This window comes from Artibeus jamaicensis, unplaced genomic scaffold (assembly GCF_021234435.1).
Source record: "Artibeus jamaicensis isolate MK-2021 breed Jamaican fruit bat unplaced genomic scaffold, CSHL_Jam_final contig_252, whole genome shotgun sequence".
NCBI classification, from domain to species: domain Eukaryota; kingdom Metazoa; phylum Chordata; class Mammalia; order Chiroptera; family Phyllostomidae; genus Artibeus; species Artibeus jamaicensis.
Genome location: NW_026521538.1, coordinates 2,043,112 through 2,067,015, shown reverse-complemented (window position 1 = coordinate 2,067,015; position 23,904 = coordinate 2,043,112). Strand labels below are relative to the sequence as shown.

The 23,904-nt window shown below is 49.7% G+C and overlaps 2 protein-coding genes across 5 annotated transcripts; both read right to left on the bottom strand.

The window, feature by feature from the left end:
• Positions 1-630: 630 nt before the first annotated feature.
• HOGA1 (4-hydroxy-2-oxoglutarate aldolase 1) lies at positions 631-23,580 on the bottom strand. 4 transcript variants are annotated; one of them, XM_037138949.2, is made up of 7 exons: positions 23,063-23,575; positions 11,380-11,508; positions 11,086-11,213; positions 10,500-10,634; positions 10,158-10,254; positions 8,445-8,578; positions 631-1,547 (listed from the first exon to the last, which is right to left on the bottom strand). In XM_037138949.2, the coding sequence occupies exons 1-7, from the start codon at positions 23,271-23,273 to the stop codon at positions 1,398-1,400; spliced, it is 984 nt and encodes a 327-aa protein (XP_036994844.1). In that variant the 5' UTR covers positions 23,274-23,575; the 3' UTR covers positions 631-1,397. The 4 variants fall into 4 exon arrangements, with proteins under 4 accessions (XP_036994844.1, XP_053518433.1, XP_036994846.1 ...); XM_053662458.1 differs by lacking the exon at positions 631-1,547 and adding an exon at positions 1,557-3,388 and having other exon boundaries at positions 23,063-23,578; XM_037138951.2 differs by lacking the exon at positions 631-1,547 and adding an exon at positions 3,395-7,761 and having other exon boundaries at positions 23,063-23,580.
• Positions 12,900-21,804, bottom strand: CUNH10orf62 (chromosome unknown C10orf62 homolog). The gene is made up of 2 exons (XM_053662468.1): positions 21,800-21,804; positions 12,900-19,456 (listed from the first exon to the last, which is right to left on the bottom strand). Exons 1-2 carry the CDS (start codon positions 21,802-21,804, stop codon positions 18,535-18,537), a joined length of 927 nt encoding a protein of 308 aa, XP_053518443.1. The 3' UTR covers positions 12,900-18,534.
• Positions 23,581-23,904: the final 324 nt, after the last annotated feature.

The window sequence follows — 23,904 nt, the reverse complement described above, 5'->3', positions numbered from 1 at the left end:
TGTAGAGACTAAGGGGCAGACCCAAGAACTTCATTGCTGCCTGTGTGAGCCCAGGGGCCAAGCACTTGGCCAGTGCACTAGCCTGCCTCTCTTGCCCTAGCTTTTTGGCGCGTCCTCGAACTTGATTCTCCTCTGAGCTCAGATCCTGTAGAAGTTGCCTGTAAGACAAGTCTAGGTACTAGACGAGTCTTTAAGCTTCAGTGCTGGCCAGAGATGCCCAGTTTCAGTTGAAGATCGATACTTTTTATATTCTCTCCTAGCCTTTTTCCCAAGCAAGAAATCCGTTTACCTTTCTTTTGACCAAGAAATCTCTTTTTAAGAGATTCTTAAAAAATTCATCGCAGGTTTTCTGCTACAGGTCAGATATCACTGAGTAAGCTTAAACATTTTGGAGAAAGCGGCTGTGTTTCTAAATTACCAGTAGAACATTTTTACCTCTCCCATTTAAACTTAAATAAGGCTTACCCTAGGCTGTCACCAGTTTAATGCCCATGTTTGCTCAGTGTTGTGCGGGCCTCTCTCAGGCTGACCCGGAGTGCTAAATGGCTTGTAGGTGCTTTCTTGACATCTGGGCAGGAAACCTAAGAACTGCATAACAGTGAAGTATTGATCTCTACACAGCCACACTAGTTAAGCTTATGAAAACTTTATTGCAATAACAAAGTAATTATTTTTAACAATAAAGGCACAGTACCCATAGGCAAGAGGATGGTCCTGTCTCAGGCCAACCCCCTTCTTTAACGTTTCAGACCTGGATTGATGGCAACAGCCTTCCAGAATGTAACATTTATCCACTAGGTGTCATTATTTACCAATTCTGGCTTGTCTGTGCCCTTGCCGGTTGAGATCAAAGCCAGAGATAAGAATGTGAAATGAATCAACATGGATTTAGAAAAGGGCACTGTGGCTGGAATGTGTCTTGGGGGTACCTTTCAAAGACAAGTGACATTTATCTGATCACTTCCCCTGGAAAGAGTCAGAACTGGGTTCTCCGAGTGGCCCTGGCTCCCCCTGCATTGTGCTAGAGTCAGGTTTGCACCCCCAAGTCTAGGTAGCCCTCCCTTCAAACACGCAGCCCTCCTGTGCCCAGCTGCCCCTGCCCTTCCCCTCTGGCTCTTGGCTCGTGTGTCTTGGGCCGTGGGAATCCACAGTGGAAAGACAAGTAAACAATTGCTTTTGCCCAGACTGAGGTCTCTGGAGACCCAGAGTTTAGGGCACAGTTTTAAGAAGCCAGGGGGCCATGGGCATAGGGAATGAGCGTGCATGGCCCCTGGTCCGAGGCACGTGGAGGACTTCAGCAGGAAAGGACTCCAACCCCCGCGTCCCCCCGTTCCCTTTTGGGCTGCAGATGCAAGTCAGGGGCTGAGGATGAGCTCCTGCCTTTCCCATCCCTGCCCTCAGAGCCAGCCATTGTTGGTGAAATCCTTGCGCAGTACCTCCTCTTCATCAGGGCTCAGCTCCTGCAAGGGGGCCCGGCAGGGGCCTCCATAGTAGCCAAACCAGTCCATGGTTTTCTTCAGCCCCGGGATCCCAAAGCGCCGGGTCACCTGAGAAGCAGGGCCTGTTAGAAGAGTCCGGGGAACCCCTGCACAGATGTACCCAGGACTGAGACATGGGTCACTCTCAGAAAGTTGGGGTTCTTGTCCTTCTCCGTCATTGAAATAACTCCACCAAGTCTACGACACCCAGGGTAGATTGGGAATCCAGATTAGAGACCAGAAGGCAGGCCAGCTATAGAGAACACAATGCTGAAACCTCAAATTGAGGAAGAGGCCTCCTTTGGTTTGAGGAGAAAAATCCATCCCACATGGAGGAGAGAAAGCAACGCTACAGGCTGGGTGCTAGAATGTGACCAGTCTGCAGCCCAGTTCCCCGGAACCTGACTCAGCACAGCAGGCCTGGGAAGTCAGGCACAGCCAGACCGCCACTCCCTGTGCAGGGTCCTCCCTGGCCCAACTCTAACTGCTCTCATGGGGAAAATAATGCATCTCTGTCCACAGACGTTTCATTGTACAATCTTTTATCATTAACTTGTGAGCTCTGAGCAAGTTCTCTTGCCTAAAAAAAGGAGAGGGCTGGACATGATCTCTAGTCTTTTCCATTGTCATGACAGACCTAAGGCTACTGTTTACTTAAAATCATGCTGAGTTTTACAGAAAATGATGCATCAAGTATCTGCTTTTAGCATAGCAACTGGTTATTTCATGCTGATCAGAAGCAACAGATGAATCTTTTGAGTCCCTAAAAACTAGGAAAGTATCATTACTTAATAAAAGCTTTATTTGGAGGAAAGGGAAAGCCTTAGAAGTATGGGCTTCTGGAGGATAAACAAACAGACAAACATAAAGGTGGTTTGGGGTAAAAATGTTGGCAGCCTAATGAAAGAGTGGCTAATAACTATTCAGCACTGGAGGCCAGTAGGCCTTAGCAAGCCCCTTGTCTTCCCAGGCCTGGCCCCACCCAGCCATGATGTTCTCATAACCCAGGCACTTCACCTAAAACCCGAGTGGGGCGGAAAAGACGTAGGGGACAGCGTGGACACAAGAAAGGCCTAGAGAAAAGCTTCCTCCCACCACAGCAGCCTGAAGATCTCTGATTTGCCCCTGTTTAGACACTGGGAAAGGGTTGGATGCTTTGGTGGTAAAGACTATGCAAAGTCCTAAATATAGCCAGGGCAGGAGCCTGGCTGGGTGGGGAGGCGAGGCAGGACATTGTGTTCGATCAGGGCTGGGAAATAAGGTGACATCAAGCCCCTCTTGGGGTGGCTGAGCCTACAGCCCAGGCAGCAGGAAGGCGTCCCAGGGATTCCTGAGTGTGTGCCCAGAGCTGACAGAGGAGGGGCAGAGCACAGGGTGAGGCAGGATGGCATGCAGAGCATCGGATGGCAGCAAGCACCCTCTCTTCCCAAGAGGCAGCCCAAGCTGCTTCATCTATAAAATGACGTGATGGCAACACCTGTCCCCTGTCACAAGAATTGAACAAGAAAAATGCCACTCTTAGACCAGACCCCAAACATCGTGGAAGCTTCTCTTCCTGTCAAAGTGGTAAACAGGTTCTGGGACCTTCTCTCTTGCAGGTGGATGGGGGTGGGAGAGCAGAGGTCCCACCTCTGTGGACTGGCCAGTAGGTGCCCCATGGGACTCAGCTGAAAGGTCCTCATTTCTGCAGTTCTTGCTTCCTATTTGCAGAGCATCCTATCCCAGAAGAACCTTCACATCCAGGGCGACTCATGCTTGCCTCCTCAGCTGTCCTGTCTCTAAATCTGAGTTAGTCTGCCCCTTTGAGGTAAAGATACAAAGTGTGAGGAGATCTGGAGCCTTCTCATCAGTTTACCCAAACGAAAAACATGGCCTCGCTCAGTCTGGGACTCTCATCTCAGATGCAAAACCTAAGGGGTAGGGATGCCAGAAAACGCAGTCATCAAGGTAAATAGTTAATGCAGTTTTTAAAAAATCAAAATCAATGAAAAAGTATCCATAGTGAACAAAGTACCAAAGTTTTGAATGAAGACAGGATCCAACAGAAACATGCCCTGCCATACTGTAGCCTGAGGCAAAATAAGGCAGTAAGCTTCCTGTATACCTTTAATTTTTTAAAAAGATTTCATTTACTTAAAAGATTTCATTTATTTATTTGTTTGTTCTTAGAGAGAGGGGAAGGGAGGGAGAAAGAGAGGGAGAGAAACATCAACATGAGAGAGAAGCATGGATTGGTTGCCTCTTGCACACCCTCAGCTTGGGAGCTGCTTTGCAACCTGCTTTGCAAATGTGCCCTGATCAGGAATGGAACCAGTGACCTTTCAGTTTGCAAGCCATTGCTCACTCCACTGAGTCACTCCAGCCAGGGCTTGTGCATTTTTTAAAATTGATTTTATAGGGACAGAGGAAGGGGGGAGAGTGAGAGAGAAACATCTATTTGTTGTTCCACTTATTTACACATTCATTGGTTGCTTCTTTTTTTGTGTGTCCTGCCTGGAGATCAAATCCACAACCTGTGTATTTTTTCATAGTTAATTTGTTTTCTAGAAGTAGATTTGGGGAAAAATTGTTTTCATAACTTTGTTTCCATTCAAGCCGGGGAAGTAAAATTATAACAAATTATGTTTGGGGTGTAGATAAAATATTTAAAACTAAAAGAATGCTTTGTGTGAGCTTTAATATACCTACTTTAAAATTTTTCAATATTTTTAATGGTCTGGAGGTTGAAAAAAATCATCATTTAAGAAACTAGCTAGAGCTTCTACTTCCAAGAAGATGAAATAGATGTACTTTTCCCCGTTCTTCCTAATACATACAACTAAAAATCCTTGCACATTATATAAAAACAAGCATCACAAGGACTGGAGGGTAGAGAGAAGGAAGACCGAGTGGGGACCTCAGGAGCAAGGAACAGCACTGTGCGGGGGCAGCTGGCCCAGCCATGGAGCTTCAGGAGCCAGCGGCCCTGAAATGCCACTGAATGCAGACAATAAAAGCCCCAACAAAAGGCCATTCTCTCCAGCCAAGGAATGGAGCAGCCTAGCAAGATGGAAAACTTTTAGATAACAACCACTCTACTCCAGCCACACTCCACCCCTCAAAAACTCTGTGTCCCCGCCATCACCCAGGCCTGGCTCTGAACAGGGAGCCAGATCTTCTGTCTCACAACTTAGCAGAAGAGAGTGCTCCTCCCTGTCTGTGAAGGAGGCCTAGTGAGGAGTTCTGGCTTTGTCCGCAGTCCGCCCTTAGGGAGGCCAGACCCTGCGGACCCACGCAAGGTGTCCTCAGAGGCCACGCGGGAGCATTGAGGACGCACTCCCACCCTCCCCAGCCCAGCTTGCATCAGTGGAGGCCGAGCGCAGAGCTGAAAAAATGTTAAAACTCCCCCCAAAACAATCTCCTGGCCTAGATGGTTTCACTGGAGAATTACCAAAACTGTAAAAAAGATTTGATATCAATTCTACAGAGCCTCTTCCAGAAAACAGAAGAGGAGGGAATACTTTCCAGTTGATTTATGAAGCTACTTTTATCCTGATACCAAAATCAGACAAAGGTAGCGCTAGAGAGAAAGAGGGAAGAAAACTACATACCAGTATCCCTCATGAATAGAGACAGAAAAATCCTCAGTAAAATATTAGCAAATGGAATTCAGCAACATATGAAAAAGGTTACACACCATGACTAAGTCGGGTCTATTCCAGGGGTGCGATTCTGGCTCAATATTTGGAAATTATTAGTGTCATCTACCATATTAACAGGCTAAAAGGGGGAAGAAATCACATGATCATATCAGTCAATGCAGAAAAACATTTGACCAAATTCAATCCCCATTAACAACTTTAAAAAAACTCTGGAAACTAGAATGGCGAGGGAACTTCCTCAACTTGATAATGAGCAGCTACAGAAAACGGTAGCTAACACTGGGCTTAATGGAGAAAGGCTGGGTGTTTTCCCTTAAGATCGGGAACAAGGTGAGGGTGTCCACTGTCACCACGCTCGCTCAACATTGTGCAGGAAGTCCTCGCCGGGGCAATAAGGCGAGAAAGGAACTAGAAGATACACCACCCCTATTTATAGAGGATATGATTGTCTGTAGAAAACCCCAAGGAATCTACCAAAAAACTCCTAGGACTAGTAGGTGAGTTCAGCAAAGTCCTAAGATACAAGATAAACATGCAAAAATCAATGGTGTTTCTATACACTAACCATGAGCTCATGAACAGTGGAATTAAAAATACAGTACCATTTATAATCATTAAAAAAAATATGAGCCACTTAGGTGCAAATCTCTCAAAGCTTGTACAGGATTTGTTGGCCAAAAACTACAAAATGCTGATGAAATAAATCAAAGGAAGTCTACACAGATGGAGAGATATGTCACATTGAAGAATTCAAAGACAACATAAGTAACATATCAATTGCCTCAAAATTGGTACAGGTTTAACCCAATTCCTACTAGAATCCCAGTAAGAATATTTGTAGATGTGGACCAGATGATTCTAAAATTTATAAGGAAAGACAAAGGAATTCGACTGCCTAAAACAATATCAAAAAAACAAAGTCGGAAGAATCAGTCTGCCTGATTTTAAGATTTATGATATACTACAGTAATCAAACTGCAGGGTATCACGAAGGGTAGATCAGTGGAAAGAGTATCAAACCCGTGAATAGACTCACACAAATGCACCCAACTGATTCTGACAGAAGCACAAAAGTAACTCCACAGAGGAAAGATCACCTTTTCAACTACTGCTGCTGGAGCAAGTGTATATCTATAGGCAAAAAAAAAAAAAAAGCCCTGGCTGGTGTAGTTCAGTGGATTGAGCGCAGGCCTGTGAACCAGAGGATCGCAGTTCGATTCCCAGTCAGGGCACATGCCTGGGTTGCAGGCCAGTTCCCAGCAGGGGACACTCGAGAGGCAACCATACATTGATATTTCTCTCCCTTTCTCCTTCCCTTCCCCTCTAAAGATAAATTTTTATTAAATCTTTTAAAAAATAAATAAAATTAGATAAAATAAAATAGAACCTAGATCTAAGTCTCCCACTTTGCACAAAAATTAACTCAAAATACTGGTAGTTCAAAAATTTGTAAAACATAAAATTATAAAGCTTTTAGGAAAAAATTTGGAGAAAATATTCACAATTTGCTGGTAGGCAAACAGTTCTTAGACTTAACATCAAAAGCATAAACAAAAAATATTGATAAACTGGACATCGAAATCGAAAACTTTTGCTGTTCGAAAGACATTTAAGAGAATGACAAGCTACTGATTGGGAGAAAATATTTGCAAACCGCATATTTAACAAAGGCCTAGTATTTAAAAGATATAATGAACTTTCAAAACTCAGCAGAAAAAAATAATCCAATTAGAAAATGGGCAAGTGACATAAAATGACATTTCATCTAAGAGCATATACGGATGGCAAATATATACATGAAAACAAGTTCAATAGCATTAGCCATAAGATACATGCAAATGAAAACCACAAGGACCACATACCTATCAGAAGGATTAAAATAAAATATAGTCACATGATTAAATGCTGGTAAGGATGCAGAAAAATTAGATCACTGATACATTTACACCAATGAAAATGTAAAAATTTTCCAGCCACTCTGGAAAACAGTTTGGCAGTTTCTTATAAAACGCTAAACATGCAACCATCATGTGACCCAGCAATTGTATGCCTTTCCCCCAAAATGAAAAACATATAAGTACATGTTCCTAGCAGCTTTGAATAGCTAAATCTGGAAACACCTGGCTATCCTTCAACAGGGGAATGGCTACAAAGTGGTGGTGTGGCCATACCATGAAATAACTACTCATCAATAAAAAGGAACCACCTGGGTAGGAGGTGGGGTCGGTGGGGGTGGGGGGAGCCGTGGGGGAAAAATGGAGACAAGTGTATGTAAACAACAACAATGAAAAAAAAGGCTCTACCTATTGACCCATGCACCATGTGGATGAATCTCCAGAAAATTGTACCGAGTGGGAAAAAAAGCCAATCTCAAAAGGTTATGGACTATATTATTTCATTTATATAACAGCCTTGAACTGACAAAATTAAAACTGATAAACATATTTGTGGTTGCCACAGGCTAGAAAGGGGGCAGGAGCAGGAAGTGAGCTCCTGTGGCTGTAAAGAGGGACCTGGAGGGTCTTGGTGCTGATGGAAGTGCTGTCTTGACTATCTCAGTCAGTCGGGGTCCTGGCTGGGATGTAGCTGACACTGGGGAGACTGGGACGTGGGTGCACGTGCTCTGCCTGTACTGTGTTCATCTAAAACATACAGAAAAACATGTCTCTAGGGGCACGCTTTTTTTTTTTTTTTTTTTTGCCTCAGACTCCAGTGCAGCTCCACACAGCATTGCCTGGCACTTGACAGCTTTCTACCTCCGCTCTTCCTGACTTGCCCAGCCCAGACCTGGGGTATATGGTCTGACTACAGAACGGATTATCTGACGACAGAACTCTCCTGGGAAAGCTGGGCTCTGAACACCTCCAGTGTTCCAATCATTCTCGCCATCATTCTGGCTGGATTTGTTTGTTTGTTTTGTTAATTCGTTTTTAAAAACGAATAAGGGGTCTGGCCCCTTATAAAGCTGGCATAAAGGGCATGGCCCCTTTCTCTAGGTCGTGCATCCCTACATAATATCCCAGGATGACTTATGTCACAATCACTTGTCATCCTTGTCTCAGTGCCTATGCCTGCCTGGGCCTAAAGGATCACAGTTTTAACCAGATTCCCTAGATGAATTCTAATGCACACTTAAGTTGGGGCTCAACTTCATCTGAAGTCAGGATTTTCTGGGGAGGCACAAGGAGTTCCCACAGGGACGTTCTCTGAAAAGACTTTCTGAAACAAAAGAGGATGAGTGGGGACGCTTGCGGCCACCCTGGCTCCCAGCCCAGTGAGGAGATCCCCACCCCCAACCCTCTGCTGCCATTGGCAGGAAGCTCACCGCAGTGTTTGGCTCGAGGAGGCGGTGCTGTAGCTCCTGGGCATCTTCCCATTGTCCTGTGAGGCAGAGTCGCTCCAGCTGACACACCTGGGCCCCCAGGACATTGGCCAGGGCACATATGCCCCCCACACCTCCTGCCCCGGAGTGAGATGCAGAACATCAGCCAGAGCCTCTTCTCTCAGAGAGTTACAAACTCTGGCCCCAGGGACCTCTTTGTTCTGGGGAGCTAGGACATGGATTTCTGTGCCACTGGGTGGCCGTGTGAAAGGTCCACTCTGCAAGTCCGCAGGGTACAGAGAGAAATGATGCCATCATGTTTGAAGCAGAACCCCACAGGCTGAGGGTCAGAGAGCAGAGCTTGAAGGCTAACTCAAGGAGAGTTGCTCCCCTGCATTCCCCTCCTCCCAAAAAAGTCAAATCCCACCTGACAGTTGACACCTCCACACTCCACCAGCCCCCTGACTCACCAGTCCTGGAAGGGGGTGAAATGAATGGGAAGCCTTTGTTCTGAAATCTTACCCCCCCCCCCATGTGAATTCAGCCTGGAACAGGAGTGGGGGAATGGAAAGCATTCTGGACACAGGACACCAGGAATTTCCTCCCATTGGCTGCATGAACTTGGACAAGTCACAAACCCTCTGATCCTCTTTGTTCTCACTTGGCAGTGAATATGGGCTGGCTATGATCTCAGAGGGCCCTGCCACTTCTGCCAGCCTGTGAGTGTGATGCTGAGGCTAATTAGGGGTGACCCTAAGCAGAGAGGCTTCAAAACTGGAGAGAGTAGGCAATTAGGAATGGGCTAATATAGCTGCCATTTATCCAATCCCTATTATGTGCCAAGCACGATGGCAGACGGAGGGCCAGTGCTCCCTCCCACCTTCCCTGCTTTAGGAATTCAGGCCTGGAGAGGTTGAGTACCTTGCCCACTGATACACAGTGAATAAACGACAGGGCTGAGATTCCAGTCAGATTCCTCCAGCCTCCAGAACCTGTGCTTTTCCATCTACCCCAGTCTCAGGAATGAGGCATAACTGAATACCCCCTTCTTCCCCTGTAACTTTAGCAAGGTCATATGCAGAGGGGGATGTGCAAGGATCTAGGTGACGAGCCAAGGTCTGCACAGACCAGAGAGGATGGGACCCTGCAGCTTTGGAAAAGTAACCTAAATCTGTGTCAACCGAAGGAGCACATGCTCTTCCCCCTGACCCCCCACAGCTCCCTCTGGCTCCAATCCAACCCGAACCCAAGGACCTTCACCCCAAATGAATATTCCTAGTGTCCTGGACTGGGACAGAGTCTGATCAGGCAACTGAAGATCCCTGGTCCAGCCTCACAGGTCTGAGCATTCGTTCTAGCCTAGAACCAGACAGAGAGAGGAAAATCGACTCTGGGATACAGAAGAGGACTTCAAGGCCTATGGGAGATTAGAAGAACTAAATTTGTCACTAAAGCAGGGAGCTTGGGACTTAGAGCAAATTGCAGGCATCTCTATGACAGGCCAGGGTTTATACATGGCTACCCTCCTCCACCAAAAACAAGGTCACTCACAAGCTCCCAGTGTCCAGACCAGCAGTGCACCGGACTTCTGAGGTCTCAGAGCAGGCAAGCTGACAGAGGCCCTCTGCAGACCCAGCCCTTGACCTCATGGTCTTTTCCAGCTGCCTGCGTGCATCTGGGTCACCCTTCACAGTGTGGGAGCAGCGGGAGGCTTACCCATGGCATAACTGGCTAGCAGGAAGCCAGCAGATCCAGCCAACACCTGGAAATCCTGCTTCCTGGTCTTGTGAATCATCAGCCCGATTCTGGTCACCTGTAACAGCAAACCTGGTGAAGTGGGGCCCAGAGCCCCAGGCCAGCCTGGGTGGGGGCTGGGCCAGTGTGGGCGGATGAGAGCCCAGGCACCTGTGAGGTACTCCCAAGTTCCCAGGAGGCTGCCTGGGAAAGCCCAGACCACCAACTGAGAGAACCCAAACTGAAGCAGGTCCCAGAGCTGCCCTGAAGCTGGTAGCAAAAGAGACGTTGGTGGTCCCTCAGCCAGGAACTACTGCCACTCACATCACCGCCACTGTCCTTGATGCCGATGATATTTGGGTGCTGGGAAAGTGTGACCACCGTGTCCACAGGCAGGTCCAGCCCTGTGTTGGCTGGGACAGTGTATAGCACCACAGGAATTGGAGAGAGGTCAGCGACCTTAGGGACAAAAAGAAGAGGGGAAGGGGCAGCCGCTCAGATCCAACATGTCCAGGCCAGGGAGTCCTGGCCAGTCCCACCTGCTGGACTAGAAGTCAAGTGCTCCGTGCCTTGCCTGTAAGCAGCGATAACGGATAGTAACTAGCGAGTGCCTTCTATGTGCTGAGCACATAGTCCCAAGTTCTTTATGATTTGATAGAATTTAGTCCTAACAACAACCCTATGAAAAAGGTACCTTTATTCCTCCCATTTGAGAAGGGAGGAAACAGCAACAGCATGGTTAGGGCGGTCAGCCAACACCACACAGCTGGTACCTGGGGCGTTTCTCCCCTTCCCAGGCCCACCACTCCATTTCCAGCTTCTTGGCCTCCTCTTCTCAGGCAAAGTCTCCCCCTCACTCAGCCTCCACTTGGTCCCAGACCTCAACACTCTGCCCACCCCTCACACCCACCTTGGTGTAGTGGTGAATAAGGGCAGCGCTGTTCATGCGGCCGCGATAGTAGCAAGGGGTCACCACCATGGCGGCGTCAGCCCCTACCTGGGCCATGCTCACAGTCATCTCCACTGTGGCTTGTGTAGCTGCAGGAGGAAAGAGAGAGTCCTCCTTCCAGGCCATGGAGGGCGAGAACAGGAGGAAGAAAGTCTGGGCTAGGACCCTGGGGCAAGCAAGGGGTGCAAAAGAGGCACCCCCAGGGGGTGCAGCGATCCCCAGCCACCCCCAGGGCCCAGGGCATTATGGCCTCACACTCGCAGCCAGAGCCAGCTAGCAGAAGCTTGTCCTTGGGCATGGCCTGGCGCACACAGCTAACCACCTCCAGGCGCTCACTGCTGCTCAGGAAGGGGAATTCGCCGTTTGAGCCCTGGACCACAAAGCCTGCAGGAGAGATCACATCACATCAAGAGTCACCTTCCCATCCTCTTATGAACAAAAGGAACATTCCTGTTACCTTCACCAGTGTTCCTACCTCCTGAAAACCATAGTTTTTCACACATTTCCTTCCCATCTTTGTCCTGATGCAGCCAGAATGTTTACCCAGCTGCAGTAACAGTGTTCACACCATTTTTTCCTTTGCTTTAATGAGCTGTTTTAGCCAGGCCCCAAGGAAGAGGTAATAACAGAATTCACGTGTTTGTATTCAGCACCCATGGCAACCTTCCCTGGTCCCGTTCTCCTTCCTCCTCTTGCTGCCCTGACTCAGGGGTTATTATTCCCATTCATGTCTTTATACCCTTAAGACACACTTTTGGACCCATAAGGAAGACATAACGGGTTTCGTCACTTTAAACTTTGTAGAAATGAAAGCAAACATATGTATCTCCCGCAGTTTGCCATTTTTGCCCGACATTGGGCTTCAAGCTTTGTCCACAGCAGGACAGGCAACGCTGAGTCGTTCATTTTTCATTGTTATATAATATTCTATTTGAGCTCAGACCACACTTTACTTTTCACTCTTGCCTTGAGAACATTTAGAATGGTTTCTTGTTTTATTTATTTATTTATTTATTTATTTTTAGAGAGAGGGGGAGGGAGGGAGAAAGAGAGGGAGAGAAATATTGATATGTAAGAAATACATTGATTGGTTGCCTCTCACGTGCCCCCAGCTGGGGACCTGGCCCACAGCCCAAGCATGTGCCCTGACTGGGAATGGCACCAGCGACATCTCGGTCCACAGGCTGACACTCAAGCCACTGAGCCATACCAGACAGGGCTTGTTTTATTTAGTTAGTTAAAATACTTCAAAAAATATTTTTAGAGACAGGGAAAGGAAGTTAAAAAAGAGAGGGATAGAAACATCGATGTGAGAGAAATATCAATCAGCTGCTTTCCACATGTGGCCCGAGTGGAGATCGAACCTGCAACGCAGGCATGTGCCCCGAATGGGAATCAAACCTGTGACCCTTTGGTTTGTGGGATGATACCCAACCAACCGAGCTACAGTGGCCAGGGCAGAATGTTTCCTTATTTTTCCTAGCAATGCTGAAACAAACATTTTCTGTGAAGTCTTCGGTGCCCAGGCCTGAGAGTTTCCCTACAGTTTACTGAGGTGCGTAGTTGCCGAGTCGAACATGTGTGTGCACCTGCCCGAGCCACGCGTCTCTCTGATCAGCCGGTTCCATCCCATCAGCACAGAGAGGAGTCTGTCGGTGCCCTGCACGCCAACCCTGGGGACGGTCCGCGCTAATTTTTGCCAATTTTCTGGGTGAAAAGTGACATTTCATTCTTTTATTTTTTTCATTTTCTATCTATCACTGAAATGGTTTCTTTTTTTTTTTTTTAAAGATTTTATTTATTTATCTTTAGAGGGGAAGGGAAGGAGAGAGGGAGAGAAACATCAATGTATGGTTGCCTTTCGTGCATCCCCTGCTAGGAACTGGCCTGCAGGGAACCTGCCTGCAACCCCGGCATGTGCCCTGACTGGGAATCGAACCGCGATTGTCTGGTTCGCAGGCCCGTGCTCAATCCACTGAGCTACACCAGCCAGGGTCTTGAAATGGTTTCTTATATTACCAGTTAAAGGTGTCAGTGCTTTTATATCCATGAGAGACCAGCAGAATTGCCACCGTTCAGCTAAATCTGAAAGGAATGTTAGTAAAACCATTTGCCTCCTTTTAAAAAAAATTTTCTTTCCTCTTCTTTCTCCTCTCTGCCCCAAAATATATTTTCTTCAATAGTTGGCAAATAAAGCATAAAATACAACAAGATTATTAGTAACTAGAAGCGTTAGAGAGGAAAACAATAAATTCGGGAACGATGTTGATTTCAAACCCACTGCCATGCAGTTGTGAGCCACCAGCCATGAATTGGACTTGGAGCTTCCCGACAATCAAAGCTGAAAGGGAAACGTGGTCGGCTGACAGGTACGCAGGACCCAAGACAAAAGCAGGCAGCTGCCCTGGAGCGACACAGAGTTTCCTGGCACTGGGACCAAGAGAGACTATTCCCGTGAGTCATCTCCAGGGGACACAGTGTGATGAAGGGTCCCTGTGACACCACAGAGCTTTTCCGTGCTGCTCACAGGCCATTAGAGTCCACTGAGTAGATTGCCAGGATAGCTCTGGACACTTCACATTTTTTCCCATGGTTTTGTTTTGTCTTGTCTTGCTAAGATTGCAGGGAACATCTTGAGGCAAATAGCATTTGGCTTCTGTTGGATTGCCTCCCTAGAAGCAATTCCTCCGTGTCAGGCCAATTCCTTCGTGTTGGGCTGGCAGCCGATGGTAGGAGCCTCCTCCTGCCTTGTTACATAAGGCCCCAGGGCTTTCCCGGTGGGTCATCCCCACTCGCAGACCCGCCAGGCCTGGAGAGGGCCCCAGGGCAGCCGTGGTCCGCCCAGCACCCTCAGATTCGGAGATCAAAGACAGAGATCAAGCTTTTGCTACTCTCTTTAGCCAAATGGAAGAACATCTTCCCCCCGGAACTGTGCCTGCTGTCCCTCCTTATCCCTCCTCGAAGGGGTCTGAGGTGACTTCTTGCTCCAGCCACTTCTTCGGCCATAGCCACTCACTCCCAAGTACCCCTTCATTCTGAGCGGTCAGCTCCAGAGGCCCCTGGGCCCCCCACCAGTGGGGCCTCAACAGCAGGACAGCTGGGTCTAACACTCTGGGGGGTGAAGGAAGGCCCTGTGCTCAAGACTCCCAGTGGCCTCTTCCTTGTGTCATTTAAGGGAGCATCTGACCCAGGCCTGACCCCTAAGAGGGAAGAAATGCCAGGCTGGGGAGGGAGAGTGGTAAGAGTCAGGGAAGCACTGGACGCAAGTCACCTGGCTACTGAGCCAGTGAAATCACGCCTCTGAGTCTCTATTTCCTTTTTAAAATTTTTAATTTATTTATTTTCAGAGAGAGAGAAAGGGAGGGAGAAAGAGAGGAAGAGAAACACCAAGGTGCAGTTGCCTCTCGCACGCCCACTACTGGGGACTGGGCCTGCAACCCAGGCTTGTGCCCTGACTGGAATCGACCCGGCAACATCCCGGTTCACAGCCTGGATTCATTCCACTGAGCCACACCACCTAAGGCAGCCACTTCCTTTTCTACGGGATGACAATAAAAACCATCTCAATCCTACCTTAGAGGGCTGTCCCTAAACGCACAAAGAAGGAAACTTACAAGAAAGCCCTTTGAAATCTAGGAACTGCTGCCCCAAGAGCTTCCTCCTACTGGGCTGTCCAGTTTCAGGCCCCATGTGTCTCTGCTGTTGTAGAGCGGGGACTAGAGGAACAGGCTGGAGTCCCAGTGGGAGCAAGGAAAATGAGAAGCGGACCAAGGCGGTAGAGCGACACTTTACCAGCTATGACATCTTGGGCCACTAGCTTGACCAAAGCCCAGCTTCACTGAATGAAAAACAGGGATAATAGGAGCACCCTGCTCGAAGAGTTGTTGTGAAGCTCAACTGAGTTGTAAAGCACTTAGAACAGAACCTGGCACTCGGTGTTAGCTGTTTTTATTCCAGAGTCAGGAGAAAGTACTCCAGCTTCAAGCAGGAGCGTGGCAGCGTGCGATCCGAGGACAGCGGGTGTGGGGGGGGAGGCAGCCCTTGGACCTCTCAGGCCCCTCCAGTTATAAGACAAAAAGCCTCTCTCCCTCGGTTATGCTGACTGTTCTGGGCAGTCAGAGTGGCCTGGGAAGAGGAACAGGTATCTGGGGCTGGGGATGCGCAAGCAACCTAGAGACTTACTGTGGCCACAAAGAATCACAGACTCTCTCACTGTTACGTCCCCTTGGCCCCTCAGCATCGCCACCTCCTCCGAGAAGTCTTCCTGGGATCTCTCCCCTGGACGTCTCCCCTCTGAACTTCTTCTACTACATGTTCCTTACCTTTCCCTGTTGCCTAATCAAAATTTCACAAAGGTGCTCAAACCCTTCAATCTCCTCCACCCCACCTATGGGGTTAGGCAAAATTTCTCGAGAGGAAATATAATGGATTTACATTTACATTCCTAAATCCTCCTGGGCTCTGGGCCCCGTAGTCCCTTTTCTGGCCGTTTCTCCTACCTTTTGTTTATCTCTAAATGTTGCCCTGCAGCCAAACTGACTGTCAAGATCACCCGGACACACTGTCTCCTTCCTGCCTCTACACCTTTGCTCCTGCTTTTTGTTCTCTTCTGCCTGGAACACCCTCCTGGTCTCAGCTCCTCCAGGACTTCGAGGGCCACAGGGCCTTTCCTCCATGCCCCCCTCCCTGTGTTCTCCACAGCACCTTGTTCTCCTCACATGGCACCTGCCCTACTTTGCCTGGAATCATCAAGGTCAGGGATGGTGTCCCCCTCACTTCCGCTTCCTCCATGACATCTTCCTACACTGCCAGTTGAGGGGCTTGCCAACAGCACGCTGTGTCAAAGAAGAGCTGTCCCACACCCGGCCTGGGGCAGAGCTCCTTTGTGATGTGATTCACAACCACCTCCCACAGGGAAGAAATGAACATTCCTGACAAGATGCTGAAGCAATTTCTGGGGGAGCTTTAAAGGAATTGAGCCTTGGTCTGGGAAACCGGCCACTCCCCTCTCCAGCTGACTTTCGGGCAAGAGTCTGGTGGCTGTTGACTGTCCTTGTAGCTAGTCCAACAATGATTTAACTGTTTTCTTACAGAAATATCCTGATCAGAGTCCATTTTTGAGTTGGCTGCTTAGTACCATTTTCCTTACAGTGCCACTGTAATGAAATTTTAATATGCACTCATAGCTAAGTTGTCTGAAAATTTTTTTGACTTAATTTTGAACTGCTTTTAAATGTATAGAAAAGGTGCAAAACTGGTAGAGGAGGTTTCCGAAGATCACTCACATAACCCGCATCAATGACAGCGTCTTACCCAACTGTCAAACAGTGTCAGAGCCAGGGAATTAACCTTGGTACCATATTAACTACAGATTTTATTTGAATTTTGCCAATTGGAAACTTTTTAAAAGTAAAGATTCTGAAGTCACAATTAGCTCATCTTAAATTTTATGTGATAAGTGGTTTTTTTAATCCTCACCTGAGGACATCATTTTCATTCCTTCTACAAAAAGGCAAAGAAAGAGAGAGAGAGTGAGAGAGAGAGAAACATTGATGGGAGCGAGGGGAACCGGCTGGCTGCCTCCTGTGTGCACCCAGACTGGGATCTGTGCTGAGATGAGGGGTCGCACATGCCCATGCTCGGACCGGGGAGAAAACCCCACAACCCAGGTATGTGCCTGGACTGGGAATCGAACCCACGACCTTTTAGTTATGGGACAACACTCCAACCAACTGAGCCACACTGGCCAGAGATATGTTGTAAGCCTTGAAGCCATACTCCCCACTCTTGCCTTTTGTCTAATTAAGCAGCTTCCAACATTTGCCCGTGCGATTGATCCCATTTTTTCCAATTTAAGTTTTTATTATAAAGTATTTTAAATATGCAAATATATATCAGCATTTATATAAAGTCACTTACTAGTATCGTAAAAAATATTTAAATATTCCCAAATCTATACCGAAACTCACAGACAATATTTAGGATGTTGATCTATCCATTCTTTGCAATGATTCTACACATCTTCTCCCTGGAGTTTGAGGCCCACAGGTTGGAAATCACCAGTAAACCCATAATAGACGGGAATGGGGAGAAATTTCTATTCGAAGGGCTTACTAGGGGTTGGGCAGTGCCGTGCCGCCCATTTCTCTCAGTTCCCGGGGTGGGGGGAGACAACTGCCTCCCTTAACTGCCTCCCTGGGGGTCACATGCTGCCTCAGAAATGGCCTCTTGGGATCCTGAAAGAGGAAGCAGGAGGCTTGTCAGGGAGCATAGAAAGTGTCAGAACATGTGGGAAGAGGACAGGAATAAGCGTGAGAGAGGTGGACTCATCTGGGGCCTGGGTTTGGGCGTCCGGGTCAGCCGAAGCAGGGCTCTAACCCCAGCGACACCACGGACAGTCTGAGCCATCTCAGGCAGATTATGTCTCTGAGCCTCAGGACCCTCGTCTGCAATATGGAGAGAATGTACGGGTCTCCCTCACGGGTCTGTGTTGTAACACTTAACAGAGAACGTGGCACCCACCAAGGACACACAAACCAACCCTCAAAAAGAAGGGCTGCTGGTCGTACTAACAGAAGTGGCAATCTCAGCCCTGGCCATGCTAATGCAAGCAAGGAGAGAATATAGATCGCCGTGGCTCTAAGGGTGATGGGGGAGCACCACGGGGACCCCCGGGGCTCGAGGGAGCAGGCGGGCAGAGAGGGCACCGCAGGGTGAGATGCCACATGACTGGAGAGGCCGTAGACCCGGTGAGGATGGCACCCATAGGACAAGGGCCTAGAGCCCACCCCGCTTACTCCTTGCTTCTAGAAGTCCATCTCACCTCCTCCCCCCATTCCTGGCTGCTTCCTCTTTCCCTGACAACAGCAGGTTGGTGGATGTGAAGCCCTCTAGAGATATTGCAGAAGCCATTTTATGGTGTCTCAAATCAGCCCAGTGAAAAAGCCCCAGGTCAAGGCCCACGTCAAGAGGTCTGAGGGAGAAGGAGCCCTCTCCCCATATCCTTGCCCAGCACCGAGGCTGGCCACAGAGCCCCCAGACTCAGAGTGAGGGTGTACAGGCTTTATTGGTTCAGTTCCAGGCTTGTGGCATCAGCACAGGGCTCTCAGCTGCTCCTGGGATCTGCCTCATCTGTCTTCTCTCAGTGGGTGAGCACTTGTGGGTACAGGGGCCTGTGAGTCTGTTTCAGTTGCTGCGCTTCTTCCCAGCTCTCCCTCCATGAAGGGCTGTCCTCTGTGGCAGACCCCACTCATGAAGTCAGAGGGGCCCAGGACCCCCGCAGGGGCCTAAGAGGGAAGGGATCAGGGTGGAGCATCTTACTCTGGGCCACACAGGTTGTCCCACGGAAGAGAAAACAGGCCTGTGGTTGTGTACCAACCCTGCTGGGGGAAGGGGCCGCTCCATCCGTGGTTAGGTGGCTTCGAAGGGGTGATAGGGCTGATGGCTGCGGTTGGGCAGGCTGTGGCTCTGGTGGCTCGGGTGGCTTGGATGATCCTGGTGGCCATGGTGACTGTGGCCATGGAAGGTGTGTGTGTGGTTCATACCAGCTACAGTGGTTTCCCGCTGGGTGAGGAAATTGCTTTTCAGCTTTATCTCCACCTCCCCGAGGGCCTTCAGCTCCTCCTGGTTGATGTCCTTGGGTTCCACGTGGCCCGAATTCTGGTAAACCACGGCACGCTGCATCATGGAGTTAGCCAGCTGCCGTCCCTTGGCATCAATCTCCTTAGTGCTAGTAGCCACGGCAGCCCATGTAGCCTCATCTGTTGATGAGGACTCCTTGTGGGTCTCTTTGACCACTGAGGATCCAAATACCTTCTGTTTGTTAGGGAAGGGCCCCTGGTGGCGAGGAGCGCCTGCTTCTCCTTGCCTCGGGGTGGCGATCTCCATGAGCGTCATGGTGCTGGCCTCTCTGTGGCCACTGTGAGGCTGCGGAGGGGCGGTACCGCTGCAGGTGGCCAGCTTCTCTTCGGAAAGGCGGCTGAAGTGAGACTTGATCCAGTTGTCGTTCTGTGCTTTGTGGCCTTGTGTGCTTTGTGGCTGGTGCTCATCTTGTAGAGACTCAGAAGTTATCTTCCTTCTCCTCTTCCTCTGAAGCCACAGTATGAGGCCTCCGCCTCCGAGTAAGAGGACTGTCCCCAGCACCACCTTGCATGATGGCTGCTGGATGAGCTCCAAGAAGTTCTCCAGGACCCTACGCCAGGCAGGCAGAGCTAAGAGCACACTGGGAGTGGGGGAGCCCAGATGGTATGTTTCATGCTTGAAAGGGCAAGCTCCCTGTGGGTGTCTGGCAGGCAGGCCCCCCGCTGCACCCTTCCTAGGATGCCCCTCCCGCCTCAGCAATGAAACCCATTATGAGGTTCGCTGGTGGGGGGGCCGGGTGGGGTGAGGCCACAGCATCCCTCTTGTCCAGTTTGGCAGACATTGCCTGAGGGTCCAGCTTCTGTCTCCCACCCTGATGGCTGTCTCCAACATCAGTGGAAGAGCAGCCTCCTCAACTCTGAGTCCCTTCTGTCTTCTGCTTGTGACTGGTTCTGCAACTCAGTCTTCCTTATCTTCCAGTCTTTGGGTTCTCTCTTCCTCCACCCACCACCCTCGTCTGCCACCTCCGCATTCCACCCCCACTGTCACCTCCCAGCCCCACTATGGAGCAAGATCCAGAAGGAAAAGGGGCCCAGAAAGGAGCTCATTCTGGAATAACATGAGGTCACAAATGGGTGGGCGGGGGTCAGCAGGACAGAGAAATAAGAACAGGACAAAAGAGGTCACCGGGCCCCAGATCCCTGGGGCCATTCCAGGATGGGGCTGCTACCTCTTACCCTAGTGATGAACCTGCAACCCAGAACTTAGCACCACCGCCCAGCCCACCCCTGGAGGTGGGCTCAGGGATGTTGTGAGCGGGTTGGCCCGTTGGCCAGGCTCTCCGTACGTACAGACAGCCGACGGCCTGGCCTGTAATCCCACGTTGTGCCCGGGCCTCTGTGGGAGGAAGCAGGCCTGGGCCACGCTCTTTTCCACCCAGAAACATTTCACACATTTTTTAAAACGAAAAAAAATGCCAAAAGGGGTTTGTAAAAAAAGCGTAATATTTTAAACAAAGCATTTTATTTAACAGAGTAATGGCTTTAATATACATGAAAATATTCTATCCCATCCAAAGAAACCATGGTCTAGTCCACATACTAAGGGAGTGAGACGCCAGTGCAAGGTTCTGTGGGAACATCGACTCCCCAGGCAGCCAGGGCAGCTGTGCTTGTCCGGCGACCTCGTCTGGAAATAACAACTCAAAGTTCATCTCTGAGGTTATTTGTGGGAGTGAGTTCAGGACCAAACGTCCCCTCTGCAGCAATTCCACTGCTAGTCTTTTAGATAAACTCTGTTATCTAAAAGAATACTCTTTATTCAAATAATGAGTTCAAATTAACAATGAAAAAAATAAAAAGAACTACAATCATCAATAATATTGAATAACTACATATGGTGTTATATGGGTACTAGATTTATTGGGGTGATCATTTTGTAAGTTATATAAATGTCTAATCACTGCATAATATTGTAATCAACTGTAATAAAAAATTTTTAAAAAGAGCTACAGAGTTTTAGGCAATGCCTTCCCTAGCTGCTCACTGACCAGTCTCTAGCTGCTCACTGATTCATCAAGGGCAGGTTCCCCTCTTTGGAGGACTTTCGATTTTGGAGGCCTTGGCAATGTGAAAGGGGATGGGTCTCTCCTTGGTCCAGAAGCGCTGAACTGCAATGTGGGGCAAGGATCAGGGAAGTGATGCACAAATCTTGCAGCTAAGGTGGCTCACCGCTCCCTTCCCAGGCATCTGGCTGTGTTCTGGGAGCAGTGATAGGACCTGATGGTTTCATGTGTTTTGTGCCAGGGCCTCATGCTTGAGCTCCTTGGGAGAAATGCATTGAACCCTATGGCTCAAGTCCCATTCTAAAATGAGGAAACTTCATTAGAGAGGTTTAGTGATTTCTCCAAAGTTGCTGTAATTGGTGGAACCAGAATTCTTTCCCAGTCGTCTAACTCCAGACGCTGGGCTCTTTCTACACAGCCCATTGCCTCTCTCCGCACCCCCACCCAGAGATGAGGTGGGAGCAGGCGCCTGCGTGGGTTGCAGGGGAGACAGTCTAGCATCCTGCCAAGTCTACTGCTGCCTGCGTTCCCCGTTCCCCGGGGAACCACTGTACCCTATGCAGGAGTTGCGGGGGCGGGGGGTGAAGGAGTCCAAATAACCCGGGGTCTCTGTGGATTCTCTGGGCAGCAGGCGTACATCAGACACAAAGTCTACCCTCCCCACCCCCTGCACTAAGGTGTCCTCGAACCTGGAAGGTGAAGCAGAATCTCTTCTCTTAGAGGTTCAAGGAGCTCCTCACTTTGCTTCAGGAGAACAAGGCCTCAGCTCAGACCTTCGGGCCCCAAAGCCCTGAGCCCCAGCAGAAATTTACTTAACAGTTGGTGCCACAGCTCAGCGTGAGTGTGGCCACAGAACATTCATTGTCCCCTAGGGAAGGATCGTATCACTTCAGCACTGAGATGTGAATGGGGTCTCGGTCAGGCCAGCAGTCACTGTCCCAAAACAGATTTGCCCACAGTTCCAATAGTACTGTCATCCTAATAATTGTTATTATTGGAATCAGTAGGTTCCAATGTGTCGCTACAACTCACAGCATGCTTTCACTTGCATTCTCCCAGGTTTTTCCCCCAACTATCGTATGAGCTGGACATTATTATTCCCAGGTGTCAGATGTGGGGGGGCTAAAGTTTAGAGGGGCTAGCTCACAGCTAAGTCAGTGGCAGAGCTTGATTTGAATCTAGAACCCATCATGTCCCCCTTCAAAAAATCCTCACCTGAGGCTGTTCATTGATTTTAGAGAGAAAAGAAGGAAGGGAGAGAGAGAGAAACATTGACCGGTTTCCTCCTGTGCAAGCCCCAATGGGGAATCGAACCTGCAACATAGGTATGTGCCCTGACCAGGAATCGCATCTGTAACCATTTGGCGTTCAGGATGACATTCCAACCGAGCCACCCAGCCGGGCCAGAGTCCACACTCTTAGCTGCTCCACTCACTGCCTCGGTTGGAGCCACTCCATTCCCAAAGCTGGTGCTGCCCAGGCGCTGCAGAAATCACCTGAACTCTGGCAGCCAGTGCGATGGAGTGAAACTCAGCATGGCTGGGCAGTGAGACCGGGGCTCGAGGCCCAGCCCAGCCATGTACTAGTAAGTAACTTCGGGCGAGTGACTGTGTCACTCTGAGCCTCATCTTCCCATCTGGGAAGTAGGGCTCTTGAGAGGACTGCCTCAGGGAGTCCTCACGAGCAATAGATGAGGGTGGGCAGGGCAGGACGGAAGGGCTTTCCCACTCCTTCTGCCCCCACTCATTGTGCTTGTGGCTGTGTTACATGCTGAGTGCCACAGATATGACCTGGGCCCTGGCCTCAGCCAGGAAAGACCAGTGTGCAGGGGGAAGTGAGTCAGAGGACCCAGAACAGGAATTAATTCAGCCAAGGGAGGCTTTGCCCAGAAGAGTGTACACAAGGCTTTGAGGGAAATGAGCCTGCTGGCTGGGCTGCCACCTGGCACCCTGGCCGCCCCTGAACCTGCACGGAGGGCCTGCTGGACAAGGACGTTCACGCCCATTATCTGGTCTGATCCCCACGCTAATGCTGGGAGCTAAGACGGTGCGTTAGCAGTTTACAGCTGCAGGACTGAGGCAGGAGAGGTTCAGTCAAGGTCACAGGCCAGCTTCCCACCTATCTCCTGACTTCAGACAAGTGCCCTCTGTCCCTGTTCCATAATAAAATGACCTCAGGGTAGTCCACTGGTCCTGAACAGCTTGACAGAGCCCGCGTGCCTTCCTCTGGCCTCTGGCCGAAGAGAGCAGCATCATTCACATCTCCCCCTAGCCCACAGTGGACAGGCCCACTTACCTCTGAAGGGGAAGGTGCCCAGTTTGCGCAGATTCTCTTCCAATTTCCCATAGTCCACCTCTGCGGTGGCAGTGAAGGGAGTGGTCACAGGGGGGTAGATGCCTGCGATGTCCACCTTCCTCCCCTCCCCTGAAGTCTGGCCCCTCACATTCCTAGATAAGCCCCTGCTCAGCCCCTGCCTCACAGAGGACAAGACTCGAGAGCCCAGCATCTCCACAGGAGGCCCGGGGTCCAGCTAGGCTCTGCCCTAATGGGAGAGCTGTTTGGACTCCTTGTCCACGCTGTTAATGATCAATGTGTCTAGTTAAAAATTCGCTGCCCCCTGACTTGTCAGCCCTGGTGAAGGCTGGGCTGGGTGTCCCCAGGGTCAAAGGCTAGGCCTGTAGGTCCCAGGGGGGGGTCTTCCTGTCTCTGGAGAGCAGCTAGAGAGAGGCCACAACCCCACGTCCCTCTACCAGCCGGAGGGCTGGCTCCCGGGGTCCTGACACTAAAGGGTGTCTCTAGTGAGGCCTAGGCCCTCCTTCCACAATTCCCAGCCCCAAAGCCAGGAGCCCTGCCAGCTTGCTCTTGGCAGTTCCGTGGTTGGTTGGAGGAGCCAATTGGCTGAGCCTGTGGGAGGCGTGGCAGGCCTGGGTGATCCACAGTCCCTTGGCTGCCCCACTTGCCAACCAGGCTCCTCCTGTCAAGGCTGCCACGTGACAGGCCTGCGCTGGCTACACGCAGCCCCACAGGACAGCAGTCACAAGGTGGGGGGCGGGCCAGGACGAGTGCACAGTGAAGCTGATCCACTCTAGCACTTGGGAAGAGGGGTGACAGGGTAAAGGAAGGAGGAGAAGCAGAGA

Bases quoted from the DNA above. Each gene is read 5' to 3' on its own strand.
- HOGA1 (XM_037138949.2), bottom strand. From the start codon at position 23,273: ATGCTGGGCTCTCGAGTCTTGTCCTCTGTGAGGCAGGGGCTGAGCAGG. The intron at 8,579-10,157 runs GTAAGCCTCCCG...ACTCCGGGGCAG, and splicing joins GCTAGCCAGTTATGCCATGG to GAGGTGTGGGGGGCATATGT. The intron at 1,548-8,444 runs GTGAGCTTCCTG...CCTGCTTCTCAG, and splicing joins TCCTCGAGCCAAACACTGCG to GTGACCCGGCGCTTTGGGAT.